The following is a 15,630-nucleotide window of genomic DNA, read 5'->3' on the forward strand; positions in this document are numbered from 1 at the left end:
TGATGGGCTCTTAACAATAACAACCACTGAGGGACGGGAGCAGTCAGAGAGAGACACCCTGTGGGAAAAACACCAAGGGGAAAAAAATCACCCACCACACCTCCAAACTCCTCCAGATGTAAATATATCAGATTAAGTTCGTAGCTTAAATAGAATAAGGACACCTGACTTTGGAAGAATTTGCCCAAGTCGTTTGACAGGGAGCTGCAGAGTCAAACCCTGTGAGAAGCAGCAGGCACAGCAGGCTGGGTCAGGGCAGGAGGGAGCAGCAGGGATGGGGACATGAGCCCTCCAGGGCTGCCCCAGCTCAGCCAAACCCATGTCACTGTGCTGAGATCTCTCATCATCTCCCATGATCTCTCCCATCATCACTCTGTTGATGTCTTGCAATTTCCTCTGCCTCTAGAGAAGCAAGCAGAGCTGCATCTCCTGTTTCAGTGGCACCTGGATGCTTCTAATTTGCTCCCCCCAAAAAGAACTTGGTGATTTTTTTATTTTTTTTTTTAGTTTCCAATTTTAGAGAAATCTGAGAGCAGCTACAGTACCTGTGCAGCAGGAAATAACCTCTGTCATCATCCACCTTCTTGATTACAGGGCAAAGAAAATGTTTACAAGTGTAGGGAGAAAAGGGGAGCATGGAGAAGACTTTGGTCATGACAGAAATCAAGGACAGAACATTTCAGCCTGGGAAAGGGCACTGGCCACCCACAGTGGCCTGTCCAAAGCAATCCTGTTGGAAAATTCATTGGCAAGTCAGATGTGTATGCCTAGGTTTGTATCAAAAAGGGTTAAATAACCAGCAAATGGATTTCTGAATAATTTCAATTGTTTAAAGCCATTAAAAAATATCAAAACCCCCATGCTTTTGGGATAGGAGACAGCTCCACATATGAACATTGACACTGAGATTTTGACACAAAAGGCAACTGAGCTGATCCTGGCAGTCAGGACAAACCTTTGCCCCATTCAGAGCCAAAACCTGTTTCAAATCTGACCCCTAAAAACTGACTTTCTGTGCTTGCTTGCCACTGAACAGCACTACACCTCCCCTGCCATCTCCCAGATAATTTTTTTTTACTGACCACATTCTAAAGAGGCTGGAGCAGCACCTCCAGCACAGCCAAGGGGGCTGCTCTGCACCATGTTCTGTTGCACAGAGCAGTTCTGTGGCTACAGGAGGGAGTTTCTGCTCCCAGATATCATTTATAGCACAAACATGGGCAAAATGCTGAGACACTCAGCACTGCTTTCTGCTAACTTGGTATTTTCCTTTCCCAGCTTGTTATTTATGCCACCTTGGTGAAGCACTTGTAAATACCTGAATGTTTGCTTCCCTGGGTGGTGGTTTGTTACCTCTTCTTCCCAAAGCACAGTGCTAACAGCTGCCAAAAGGAGTAGAAAACCAGCCCGTGGTGAATAAAAACAGGTCTGTGAGAGCCCGGGAGTAATTTTGTTATTTTATGGGGAGCAGGCAATTCATGATGTTTGTTACCTGACCACAACTTCAGTGCCTGAGCTACTGCCCTACCTGGGGCTTCCACCCATGGGCAAACCCAAAAAGTGCCCTGAGCTGCCTCAGCGTGGCTTCACCTGCTTTGGGACAGAGCTGAGGCTGGCTGTGGCCACCAAAAGGGGACACCAAGCCCTGCACCAGGGAGTGCCTGGGGACAGAGACCCTGGGGCAGCCCTGGCTCCTGTCTGATGGGCACAGCTGGCCTGGACACGAGGCAGACACGGAGCTGAACCTCACACTACCCGTGGGCATTGCACAGGGCATTCACCCAAGTGTTTACTACTATTAACAGAGGGCTTGCTATTCCAAATCTTTGTGCAAAACAGGCTCAGAGATTCAATACTCGCATCAGAAATGCAAGCTCAGACCTTGAGAGAAGACATTAATCTCCCTGAAAACTGTGCAAGAACCTGTGACAGCATGTGCAATTCAGCAATTATTTACTGCTAACTCTACCTTTATTCTTAGCATTTATCTGGGCTCTAGGTTTGCAGGGAAAAAAAAAAAAAAAAAAACAACAAACCAAACCAAAAAAACCCAATAGTGACCAAAGGCTCATGCTAAAAGCAGTGGCTAGAATTAAATGTTAAAATGTACCCTCTCTTTTTAGGCCAGATCTATATTTTCACTCCCAGTGTTGCCTGGCAGCAGTATTAAATCAGAACTGCAATAACACAATGTTAAGGATTCTTCAAGAAGCAACATCATAACCTTTACAAGGAGCAATCACCTCCACATTTATATGAAACCCTGAATTCAGCATAAGCAAATCAGATGAGAAACAGAGTCATCCTAAGAAACAGTGTCACCCTTCACACTGAAACAGGGTGTTTCTTTCTTTTACAGCATCCAAACCCATCTCAGCCCCACACCTCGTGTCCTGCTGCCACCAAAACGTGCCCACAGGCAGTGATGCTGCAAAGGCCACATGGCCACCTCCTTCTGTACACATGGGCCACGTCCTTCCCTGACCTCAGGCTGGCAGCAGGTGCAGGGATTTCTTCTAGAGTTACTCCAGCTGAGCCCTGGCTGGCTGCAAACTCTTCTCCATCTGCAGCTCTTTGATGGCACTCTAATGATTAAATAGAAATTGAGATTCCTTCCTGCTGTGCTGGAACAGGGATGTCCAGGGAGGCAGGGCACATCCCTCTGCAGCCAAGGACTTGCTGAAGGATTTATGGTGGCTCCCTTCATCACAGGGGACAGACAGGGATAACCAAGGTGGATGGATGGCAAGGAGCTGCTCCTTGTCAGGAATCTTGCTTCTGTGTCATTAAGGGCCTGACCTTTGTGCCATGTGTCCTCCTGGGCTACCAGCACTGATCACAGCTCACACTGCCCCTTCTCCCAAGGAGGAAATGTCACCTCAGGCTTCACCTGCTCCAGCAGAGCACAGGGTAAAAACTTTGATGATAAATCCTGCCCTGGGAGAGATTTCACTGAGATTGCACTACTCAGCAGGTCCTCGCCTGCTGTAGCTGAGACTGTCAGTTTTATACCTTAAAAATTTATTAAATATGACAGAAAAGTACAAAGGAGATGGAAGAACAGTGCAGAATGCAGGAATCTTCCTAGGAGTGTGAACATATCCAGACAGTGCCAAGCAAGCACAGGGAGCTTCTCCCCAGGCTCAGGAGCAGCTCTCCTGCAACCATCCCAAAGCCCAGAAGATGGAGCAAACCTTCAGTCTTTACAGGATTTCCTACACACATTTTGGCATGAGTTGGGTCATGGTGGAGGCTTCTCACCCACCCAGGAGCTACAAACACTGCTGCTGCATTCTTCACACTTCAGCTGAGCAAGCCCAAGATCATAAAGGAGAAGTCAGCAGAAACCTGCAGGAGTCACATACTGAGTCACCTTGGCCAAAAAGTTTAATGTTAGTCATGTGAATTTTACAGATTAGTGATCTTAAAAGATTTTCCTGTGTTGGCCTGAGCCTCATCCCTCCTGGTCCCTGCACTGGAGGAATGTCCAACACCAGCCTCCCACGGGCTCGTGGCAACTCCTATCAGTGCTTGTCCTCCCTTATCAGAGTATTTTTGTTCAAAACAGCAGAGAAGAAGCAGACAGTAATTAAAAATATCAGGCATGGCTTATTTTAGCTCAGTGCCCAAATTCCTTTTTAAGGATTCCTGGCAAGGACAGGGTCTTCTTTTTTACTCAAAGCACTCAAAAACACTCCACTCCACACAGATTTAAGTGGGGTTTTATTTCCCCTCCACACTCCCATCAGCAGCATCTACCTTCTGAATAGAGAGATGTTTGTAAAATCAAACCCTGTGGGTCTGGTGTTTCACTCTGATGTTACCAAATAAGCATTGCTAGATATTTCTTCATACTGGAAAGTCCAGGAAGGATTCCAGAAGAGCACAAGAGGCAGGAAGGCTCCTCTCTTCAACTCTGCTTCCAGGCACTAGATGTCCTCAGTAATCCTGGTGAGGCAGGCTGTGGTTAAACAGCTACACACAGATGAGATAGGAATTCAAACAAAGCACAGGCAATTTGTATTTCAGCTGTGAGCAAATAAGATAATGATTACAAGTATGTCTTTATTACCTCCTCAGCTGCAGCATACAGACTTGTTTCTGTCAACAGTTGTACATCTGCATCAAAACATCACTCCAGAAATGCAACAGAGCAAGCTGAGAATCTGCAAAGGGCAAAGTTAAAGGTGCTGGGGAACAACTGGCAACAAATGAGTGCAGCAGCAGCTCCCTTGATAGGCAGGAGATGCCACAGAGACATCGTGGTCTCCCTTTCCCTCCCTGTGCCACCCAAGACTGACCCTAAGCAACATCTGAGAAAAGCTGGATATTCTTATTTTCTTCTTCTGGGCTTCCTTCTTCACTTTGTATTTCCACCTTCATAGAAGTTCCTGAAAACAAAACCCTTGCAGAGTCAGGCATGTGGAGAATGACAAGAGGGGCCTGAGAGCTGCAGCTCCACCACCCCACTTCCATTTCCAGCTCCTCTGCTTGGCTCTTGCTAACTGGAAACTGCAGCCAGGCTCTGAACTGTGGCCCTACAGGCTTTATACACAACACCCCCAAATATAGCAGTACACCCTCAACCCAAACCCACCTCAAATCCCCATCCAACTTCACCCAAAATCACCCTGGTGCTGTCCCAGGAAGCCAGGCTGAGTGCCAGCCTTGTGCCAACACGGATGTGTTGGGCTGAGCTAAATCCTGAATGCTGACAGAAAAGCCAACACAGAACTCTGTGGGTACAGCACTAAAACAAAGGACTGCAAACAAAGCTTTAAATGGGCAACAAGCCTTGTTACACGTCTCATTTCCTTTTGGTAGGAAAAGCTTTGATAGTGCTGATTCCATGAGCTCTGGGTAAGGAACTGGACTTGGGACCACTCAGCTTCCTGCTCAAAGCACTGGTGGTTTGCAGCAGCAGGGAGCAGTCAGTGCATGAAGAATTGCCAGCAAACAAACCTCAAATGCTGCTTGGAGAAATGCAAAAGTAGTGTCATGGGGGTAATTTTAATGGGCACACCTGAAGGTTTTTTTAAATACCAAATTTCACCAGCAACCTGGAAAAAATAATAAAATTCAGTGGTGGTTGTGAAGTTTATGGACAACAGAAAAGTAGGGAATGAAAGAGTTGAAGAGAGTGAGAATGAATAATCTCAACTACTGGGTGACCAGGGTGCAGAAGCAGTTGTACATCTGAAACCCAAGTTTCAGGGTGGGTGTCTCAGGGGGCACAAACTCCAAAGAGGACCCAGAACTTGAGCAACACAAACCCTAAAAGCCACGTTCCAAATGGGAAAGGCTGTGGCAATTCCTAAGTGCAAAGACAGATGAGCAAGAAGCATTTTCAACAACACAAGGACACCTCTGTATCACTGGAGATGCTGAGAGAGCCCAGCTTGGCTCCCTCAGTACAGCTGATGGAGACGCAGAAATTCTGACCTGATATTCTGACGTTTTGGAATCTCTGACCTGCCTGGGGCCAACCTTCCTTCAGATGAGACCACTGACCCTCTGCACCCCACCCAACACCACAGGCCAAAAGAAATCAGACCCCGGTGATTTACTTCAAAGCCCTGAAATAACACACACTGCACTTTCCCAAGCACTCAAGGAGAAACAGGAGGAATGCTGAAGTGGTTTTGGTAAGCACACTTTTTAGTTTATTGACCTATACAAAATAATAGGTCTAAAAAATTCAGGAGTAGTAAAAGAATAAGCAAAAAGAGCTTTCGCATTTCTAGAAGGCTATACAAATATGCAAAACCAAGGAAATAAGTTATTTTTTATTTTGTTTTTGTTCGTTTAATTCCAAATTGCGACTCTAATAATACAAACAACTAAGTACCAGCTTAACAAGTGTGTCCTTCTGTATATATTACATGCTCTGGAATACTGGTAAAAAACGTCAAAAAAGTTTATCAGAAACCTTTCTATTCACAATATGAACAAGGAGTAACTAATCTTCTGTATAAAAGAACAAAAGAGCACCATTTCTGGTCCTGAAGCACAGTACAGCTGAGAAACGAGAGAGATTTTACCATATGCAGACGAGTCATCAGGAATCAGGCAGGATAACCCTGTGCCAGTTTGTTCCTACAGATGGATGACCTGAGGTAGGTTTATCCCTCTTAAACCAAGACTGCAGTCACGTGTTTTTTTCCTACACAAATGGTTCTGTGAAAACGCTGTTCTGTCACTCAGTGACTCTGCAACACACCTGGCAGTTCAGGTGACTCACGGTACAATCCTAATGCCCCTCATTTTAAGGCACCCACTTACTGTTTGTGTTTGCATCCACCTTAAAATACTGGCCACTGCCACCAAGTTGCTCCCTGGGGCTCCCCACTGTGGATCCTTGACCCACTGTGGCACAGCAACGTGTCACTGCACAGGGGTCACCGTGCAGCCACGGTGAAAATTTGCCTACTCCTCCACACAGTGAAGTTGTACCATGGAAAGGTCATTAAACGGGCTGTTATTAATTATGTTTTATCATGGAAAAGAGAATTCGAAGTTCACTGCTTCTGCTTTCAAATCCACAACTAGCTATTAGTTTTATGCGATGAATGTGTCAGCAAATTTTTTTTTCTTTCCAGAACTTGCTCGTGGTGCTAACAAACACTCTTAACAACACCCCAAAAACTGGACAGACTCATTCAAACCTCCATAACAAAAAAAAACTCCAGCCTTCCTTCAAGTAATGTTCCAATACTGACTCAGTCACCCCTTGCCTCACTCACACACACAGATCTATCCTTCATAAGCCTAGGAAACCTTTTCCAGGTCCCCATAAGCCATGGCAGAATAAATTTTCATTTTTTCTTCTTCTTTCAGACATCAAACTTGTGCTCCTAGAATTCCTGGTTGTTCCATAAGAGTCTCCTTTTCACATCTTTTTTTTTTATCTCTGAGGTTTGCCTTCAAGACCTTCCAATCTTCCCAAAAAGTGCTTGCTCAATATAAATACTTCAACCAAGTGCTGCATCTGGTCGTAGGTGAACTGTGGCTTGCCCTGGGCTGTACGGATTCACAAAGAAACGCCATTCGTGGTAAGACTTTGTCAGCTTGCTACAGTCCCTCTTAATGCTGAATTCCACCTTTCCCAGCAGAACAGCCTGCTTCCTCTTTTTGTTCCTTTTGCAAGTTCCACCCGAGGTCCTCCTGGGCGTTCTGTGCAAGGCACGCAGGGGTAGGAATGAGGGGCTGCTCGGGGGCTACACCAGCGTCCCGGGCTTGGAGTCCTCGTGCCAGAACAGCCTCTGCTCACTGCTGGGCAGCTCTGCCTCCAAGCCATCCTCCTCCTCCCCTCCCAGCTGGCTCGGCTCCACGTAGGTCCTGCAACACAGACACGCACCGGGATCAGCTGAGGGTCCTCCCCAGGCCCTTAAATTCATGCACCTCCCTTGGGCTCAGAGTTATGCTGGTTATTTTGAGTTTGCCTCCAAGAACAAACCCATTTTTTTGGGCTGTAATCAGTAAAGTTGTGTGCAAGAGCAATCTCAGCTGCTCAAAACTGTCATAGTATCACAGACTGGTTTGGGTTGGAGGGACCTTAAAGCTCATCTTGTTCCCTGGGCAGGGACACCTTCCACTCCACCAGGCTGCTCCAAGCCCCATCCAACCTGGCCTTGAGCTCTGTCAAGCCTGTTTGGTGCACTGCTTGCTTGTTTGCCATGATCACATTAAAGCAGAAAATAAAGCAGATGAACAATCAGACAAGTGATTCAGAATGTGGAAAATTAATGAATGAACCTAATTCAGATAAAGCTGCTAATACAAGCAGAATTTTCAAAGCTCAATTATAAGAAATTAAAAAATTAGTAGAAACAGTATTTTTAAACACTGTTGCCATAGATATTTTAAATCACTTCAGTAAAACAGCCCATAGCACTTAGCTTAGAAAAAAAAAAGGATCTAGCAGCAGCTTTTATGTATTCCCTTACACTTTCATTTATTTTAAAACAAACAGAATTAAAAATTCAGTATTTTCACACAAGTCGGTCTGGCAAGCAAGCATAAACTGCAACCCACAAAGCAGGAGGCACACGTGGGGTACTTATTACACTGAGCATAAGTGTATTTAAATGTGATGGCATTTGTGGGGGCAGAGCCACTCCCCAGGGCAGGAGCTTTCTGTCCTCACAGCCAAGTGCCCTACAGTGGGGGGGACACATACAAAATGCCATGAGAAGCAACGAGAGCTGCAGGATTTCCTGCAAGGACCAAGCAGAGCCTGGGCTCTCTGCAGCCCTTGGGAGAGCCCCCACAAGCAGGGGGAGTCTGCAAACAGCAGCACATCCCCCATGGCTCCCAGGTTCAGCTCTGCCAGGGGAGATGCACTTGGCAAAGGTGGCACCACCTCAGACATGAGGCTGGAGAGGTGTTTCCTTTCCTTGTTTTTCCAAAAAGCACTAAAGCATCAGGAACCCAACAGGGCTGTGTCCTGGGAAATTGCTGATGGATGGAGAGGTGCTTCCTTTCCTTGTTTTTCCAAAAGTTTATCATCACAAGCACTAAAGCATCAGGAACCCAACAGGGCTGTGTCCTGGGAAATTGCTGATGGGGTTCAGGAGAGTCCCCCCATCAGAGGGACTGGGCTCACTGTGAGCTCTGCCTGCAACACTGCCCAGAGCACCACAGCTACCAGGGAGTGCAGGATGTTTTGATTGTCCTGCATCAGCCACAGGAAAAGGTTGTGCAACCAATGAGCTCATCCTTCACTGTGACTGCTCCCCACTTCCTTCAGTGCTGGGGTACAGTTAGTGGTGGTGCAGTCCATCTGCTCCACACAGAAAACTGCCCTCACAACACCAATTTTATAAATACTCTTCATCCTGGCTCTTTGAAATCAAGCTGATTTGCTCAGAAGATTTAAGAGTCTGTGACATACAGGAAGAAGGGCAGAAAATGTTCATATATTCTACTCACCTGCTCTGCAAAGGAAGGTTGCCATAAACATTCCCATAACAGCTGGCATAGGAGGAATGAGACAACGTATCGTAGTCTGAAAGTCCCAGTGCAAGGGGGGTTCTCCAGTTCCCAGCAGTGTTTGTAGAAGATGCTGGAATTAAAAGAAGTATTACAACAAATTACAGCTAAATCAGCTGAGGCAAACAAGACAATTCTCATCAGCGATCTCTATGGGGTTTTGCACACACAAAATATGATTTACAAGCCCTATAGGGAGGCAAGCACTGTACAGGTGGTATTCTGGAGCTCTTAAAGTGCTTTCTGACACAGTCAGTGATGCTTAATAGATTGTATTTTGGAAGCCATCACAGCCACTGCATTTACATGGCATGAAGCTTTGTACACTGCTTCTAGTTGCTAAATACACCTGTCAAACTCAAATGCTCTTTGTCCTTCTCTGGATTACTGTGCTTATACAAAGAGCAAAATGCTGATTTACCCTTAGGAGAAGATAACAAGCAAGACTTTCCTTCCAAGAACAGAACAAGATCCTACTTGGCTCCCCATCTACCTTTCAGGACAGAGCCCTGGCCTGGCTTCCACTCTGCTGACTTCACTGAGGCAGTGACAGGAGCAGAAATGACAGCACTGCAGGGACTTACAAAAACACTCAGCACAGATGAAATCAGACATTACCCGAAGAGAAAGACGACACCCGGCTGCTCGGCGAGCACGGCGTCTGCAGACCAGCAAAGCCCAAACTCCTCTGAGATCCTCTGTCAGACTCAAAGCCTGCCTGCAGGCTGTGACCCTGCTCCTTCTGGCCAGAGGCACGCTGGTACCAGCCCCGGAGATGCTCTGCTACTAAGGCCTTGTGAATGTTTTTGGTTATGTGCTCCGTTTTAGCAACTTGCTTCCTGGGGAGCCTGAGGGTGGCGTAGGGGTTGTGTGGAACTCTGTCCACCTCGTCCTCGTGGTAGGAGCGGAATTCCCGGTAGCGCTCGTATCCGTAATGTGCCGATGAGCGGTAGGAGGGGTTGACACTGTACTGCCCCTCCGTGTCACTCTCGTAAACGTAGCCCCCATTGTAATAAACGTCAGGCTCAGTGTACGGGGAGTATCCAGAAATATAGTAACTGGAGGAAGGCTGCTCCTGGTTTTTGTGGAAGACACCACTGCGGACGTCCTTATGGGCCAGGTTTGGCATGCTTCCGGAACTTGCAGCAGAAATGTTGTGTTTCTTTGACCGTCTTCGGCCCCTGGTCCTGTTGTCGAGAGTCTGGGTGGTGTAATAGGGATTGGGAGTGGGTGTCACGCAGTAATACTCTGCACTTGACTGGCTGGTGTAGGATGATCCATCGTCCAGGATCTCCGTGCTGCTGCTCCGCTGGGACTTGGAGAGGGAGAAGGCTGGCTTTTCAGCAGGAGCCTCGGACAGCAGGTGGGTCTGGGATTCCAGACTTCCGCTGCGCTGCCGGCAGTGGTGTGGGGAAACATCTGGCCTAGAACAACACAGATGTTGGCTGGTTAAAGGCAAGTCTCACACAAATATACACAAAGAGCTGGGGAGAGCATGCAAGGACAGGTCAGCTGCCTCCCCAATCCAAGCACAACACAAATCCTGCCTTATGTTTCCACACAGAGTATTTGCAATGCACAGAAATCAGTTTGGCTGAATTTTGTATTGGCTGCAACGGTAGGAGATCTGCCTTATAATAATCTGTCAGGCTGAGCAAGGTTAATCTGTGACAGGGACACACTGAGCTAAGGTCACAAACACACATTTGGTAATGATTTACAAGAGGGTTCCCTCAATCACCTGCAAACCTATTGATATGCTCCATGCAGCTGTTATAGCACATGAAGTGTCTAAACACCATAGATACACACAGCCAACACTAATGATGGAAGCTGTCTGAATCCCAGTAACTCTGCTTGTAAACAGAGAACTCTCCATCAGGCTTTTACTTTTAGAAAAAAAGGAATTATATGATGGAATTATATAATCTGTGGATACTACAAAAGTAACAAGCTTGGAGCAGAACATGGGAAGATGGGTTTCCTTTGGATCTGTCTCTCAAGGCTGCATTACAAAGAAATCCTGAGCTCTTCATAACATTCTAAGATTCTTAGCATCTCTTCCTCTCCACCATGGACTGGCTTCCCATAGTAATATCTTTAAACAATGTTTTGAAAGCCTGACCCTGCTGTGGAAAAACTGCCCAGCCAACAACCCTCTTCCCTCTCAACACCATTTTCTTCGACTGCTGTGCTTCCCCAGGCAGGAGTGTCAGAGAGAGCCCAGGCTCCTTACTGCAGGTGGCTGCTGCTGTAGGCGTTGCGGGTGAGCACGGGGGTGGTGGGCATGCTCCTCCCGCCCCGGGGCTGCGCCGGCCGCTCCAGCGTGCGGAAGGGGCTGCTGTGCGTCGAGAGGACCTCCCTGCACAGGAGACAAACCCAGTGAGGTTAAACGCCCCACCACAAGTCACAGCACACCCAGCACGGGCAGCTGAAGTCTTGGAGAAGCAGAAGAAAGGGTGGAATGAACTGGATGTGTGAGAAAGGGAGTTGTTAAATAGGAAGGAAAATTCAACCCCTTCCTGTGGTTCAGGGGAGGTCTTCACAGGATGGACAGCAGGACAAGCTGTTGTCAAAGGACAGAACCATTGAGAAGAGACAGAGCAGGTAACAGAGAAGCAAATGAATTAGGTTTTCAAATGAAACACATCACAGTTTAATAGGTACATATGGCTATAATTTGACTTCTGAACTTCATGTGGAGGAGTGCTCCGCTAGTCTTGAGGGACAGATGAGAAAAAAAGCAAGACATGGCATTGCTCAAAACACTAAAACGTTCTTAAGCGTGTCTTTAACAGCTTGCTCACACAAGACAGTCCAAGAAATCTCAGGATCAGTGGAAATTTCTACACTGGGTACTGCTAGCTAGCAGCAGATCTGACATGATCACACAATCACCTGCAAACCTACTGCTCTTGATGTGCTCCAGGGAGCTGTCCTAGCTCATAAAGTGCTCAAATCCCATAGATTTGGGATAGACACACAGCTGACACAAATGATGGAAGCTGTCTGAATCCCTGAAACTCTACTTATAAACAGAGAATTCTCCATCAGGCCTCACATGAATTGTCTGCTTTGATAATGTACCTGCTGAAATACTGATACCATCAGGAGGGATGGGTAGGGTTTGGTGCTGCCTGAATTTACTAAGCACAGTCATCAGGAAAATGACAAGTTGTTAAATGAACACTGAAAAAGCCCAGAAACTGACACAAAAATGACAGCACAAGCAACTCCTTAAATGCAGCCCTAGCTATTATATTTCTTACCCATCTCAAACCTCTTCACAAAAACTACACTACTCTTTGGTTTGAGATACTGTGTCAACTGCTTATACACACTTTTGTTCCTAGCCAGGAAATCCAGCTCCCATCCCCAAACCCTGTAAGCCCAGAGTAGCACAGAGGCTCTGCTGGAATGCTCAGCAGGGACAGGATGCAGCTCATGCCAGCAGGTGCAGAGTGCAGCAGCAGTGAGGGGTGCCTACCTGGAGTGTCTGCTTTCCAAGAGCTGCTCGTTTATGGATGACTTCCTGAGATGAATTCTCTCCACGCCAAGGGACTTTGGTGGGGGAAGTCTTGGAGAAAGCTGTGCAGAGCTGGGTCTCGGTGCTGCTGCAGGAAGTGATTCACTGACTGTTGGAAAGGAATAAGCACTTTGTTAGAGCAAAATCCCTGATATTTCTGCCCTGTGTGCACATCTGTGGCCCCTAAGGAGAAGCACTTTGCAGTACAATGACAGGAGCTGTGGATCTAGAAAAGATTTCCTGCCTGCACTGAGCTCTCCACACAGACAGGACATCGTGGAGGCTCCTACAGATCCCAGCAGCATCAACTCCTATGGAGACTACACCCAGCTTGGGGCTGTGCCAGATCCCAGAATGGAACTTCCTGGGAAAACATCTGTTTGCAGAGCAATCCTTTCCAGAGCCAAGCAGACAAGCTCAGCCTCTGCAAAGGCCAGTTCCTCTCCCTCACCTTCCAGCTCTTGAAATGACATTTTAAGAATTAATTTGGAAACACAACCTAAAAGAGACTGACTTCAAAAGCGACTGAATGAGCAAAGACAACTGACAGACACATTTGGCTGAAGGCAATTGGGAAGATGCTGGTTTGATCCTTGTTCTCACTTTGCTTAGGGCACAACCAGGTCCCGACAGAGCCAACAGGAAACTCCAACTAATACATATAAATGCAGGACGAGCATCACAGAGAATATGTTCACAAGCCTGGCTCCACTTCTACTTGTACAAGCAGGAATCAGGTGTAAATCCACTTTATAGCAACACCTGGTTTGTACAAGTCTAAAACTGGGACAAAGGGAGATCCAAATCAGGCCCGAACTGAAAAGTGAGTAATGATTTAGATAATGTTTGTCCCCAAATGACGATTATCCAGTTTAAGGGAGAGGCAGGCCAAGTCCTTTCCACCTTGTGGAACAGGGTGTGAGTGTGTCTGTGGGTGTGTGTGTGAAATGAGTAAGCTGAGCAAACACCAACCCATGCAAGATGCAAGCTCACTAGGGAACAGATAAACGTAAATAGAGCGTTAGTATCTGCGACTATTCCACCTTTCTCTAAGTTTTATGGTAGCTGTGAGGGCAGAAGGGCTGGGCTAATTCTCCCAATTTGTAAGTCCTTCAGTTCTAGGCCAGGCCCTGGGGAGAACGTAGGACACTCACAGTGTCCTCAGCTTGCAGGTTGGTCATGTTAAAACCAACTTCCTTCTCTGAAGATGACTCAGGTGAGCTCACACAGCAGAACCTTTCAGAAACTAACCCATTAAGAGGAAGGACATTCCTGAGTAGCTACTTTTTCCTCTTCTATAAAGTAATTCATCATCAAAAGCCACCAAAATTACAGAATCATATAATGACTTGTATTGGAAGGGACCTTACAGCTTATCTCAGTCCAACTCCCTGCTACGGGCAGGGACATCTTCCTCTAAAAGGTTTTGCTCAAAGCCCTGTCCAGCCTGGCCTTGAACACTCCCAGGATGGGACATGCTAAAGGACATTAAGTCAAAGAAATGTCTTTGAATGGACAAATTTCCTGGGGAAAAAAGGATAAGCATCATACCATCATCATAGGTGGTTGTGTCTGACAGGGAGCTGCTCTCGGATGGAATTATATCATCTGTGAATAAAAACAAACACTTTAAGCATAAAAGAGCCAACATCAACTTAAAAATATCTTAATACTGTTTATTTTCTAGAGTTTCAGAGCCAGCTGATACTTGTAACACTGCAATCCTTATTCCTTAGCCCCCACAGCCTAAAGACAGTCCTGGTGCATCCTCACTCTGTGCGCTCACTGCAGTTCAGCAAGCGACCCAGGCAATTATCAAAGGAGACTTTTTTTTTCTTACATTTTAATCTGCAGCAGGAATCAGGCCAAGATTTACAAAGGTGTTTTCCACCCCACTTCCAACAGATCTCACAGGGTGTTTTGGAGCTTCAGTAGGAGTCAGGAGCCTACACAGACATGTAGATCTTGGCTGTTAGCAGCTAATCTCCTCTAGGTACACCTGAAACCCCACCAGGTAGGTACAAAAAGCCTTTTAAAATTTGGCACTCACTTTTGAATGTTTCATCAGTATACAGATCCTGTTTCAATTAAATTAAGATCAATCCAGAGTAATTCCACTGATTTCCATCAAGATATTGCAAATTCCAGCAACACAGAAGACAGGAACTGCTGCATGGGCATACTAATTTTTTGTTTCTTTTACATTTTGTTGTTTATTCACAGCACTTCACTGTACCTGTCTCACTTTGATGCTACACAATGAGAAACAGCCTGTCCTCACTCAGGTTTGGAGCAGACCACCAGCAGCAGAGAAATGAGGCTGAACTAGAGATAATAAATCCCCAGACAGCTCAATCTCTAGGCTGTTTCTGGCAAGATATGGCACTGGTGGGTTAAAAAACCTCCATGAATCTTCAAGCATGAGAGAAAGGAAGCAGCAAAAAATAAGAATGGCAGCCACTTTGTGTATGACACCTGCTTGTGCCCTCAGCCACCACGGGCACGTGCAATGTACACTGCTCCTGCTGTCACAATTTGCTGCCAAGAAAGCTCTGGTTACAGGAATGCAGTAAATAGAGCAGCTGTTCAAAACCAGCAAAAATCAGGACTGGCCCCTGCCCTGGGGGGACCTGTCAGACCACCGAGGATGGGCTGCAGCTCTGCTTGCAACCTGACACTGGGAAAAAGCTCCAGGGGAGCTGATTAATGTGGATTTGACCACAGGGTGGTAAAACATGGAACTGGGCCCAGTGTGGGGAGGAACAAAGACTGCCGAGGAAAAGAAAAAAGCCAGCCTAAAGCTACAGTGCTGGATTCAGGGGGGTGTGCAATGCTGACATATTCAGGTATGTTGACATATCTGAATTTAAATCCCAGGTCTGTGCAACTCCCTGCAAAGGAGGAAGAAAAACTCTGGGCTAGAGAGGGAGGAAAGGGAAGAGAAAGTGGAACACAGAAAGCAGTCCAATATGTCCTTCACCTCCCACCCTTGGGGCTGGGATGGAGACAGTGATGGTTTGATTCAATAAATCAGTGGGACTATTTAACATATTACTTCCAACAAGTCATTCCCTGAATTCACAGACTCAAGTGACTCATCACTGCTCAGCCTT

At 46.5% G+C, this 15,630-nt stretch overlaps 1 protein-coding gene across 7 annotated transcripts in view; it reads right to left on the reverse strand.

Annotated features, from left to right (window-relative positions):
* Positions 1 to 5,637: 5,637 nt before the first annotated feature.
* The window catches only part of FRMD4B (FERM domain containing 4B), a 132,975-nt gene continuing 122,982 nt past the window's right edge, over positions 5,638 to 15,630 (reverse strand). For all 7 annotated transcript variants that reach the window (XM_039695382.1, XM_039695385.1, XM_039695383.1 and 4 more), the window contains 6 exons: positions 14,069 to 14,125; positions 12,479 to 12,626; positions 11,228 to 11,353; positions 9,610 to 10,415; positions 8,932 to 9,064; positions 5,638 to 7,338 (listed from right to left, as the gene is read on the reverse strand). In XM_039695382.1, the coding sequence (XP_039551316.1) occupies positions 7,218 to 7,338; positions 8,932 to 9,064; positions 9,610 to 10,415; positions 11,228 to 11,353; positions 12,479 to 12,626; positions 14,069 to 14,125 (1,391 nt within the window). In that variant the 3' untranslated portion in view covers positions 5,638 to 7,217. The remainder of the gene's footprint in view (positions 7,339 to 8,931; positions 9,065 to 9,609; positions 10,416 to 11,227; positions 11,354 to 12,478; positions 12,627 to 14,068; positions 14,126 to 15,630) is intronic.

This window comes from Passer montanus, unplaced genomic scaffold, assembly GCF_014805655.1.
Source record: "Passer montanus isolate IOZ18808 unplaced genomic scaffold, ASM1480565v1 scaffold9, whole genome shotgun sequence".
NCBI lineage: Eukaryota > Metazoa > Chordata > Aves > Passeriformes > Passeridae > Passer > Passer montanus.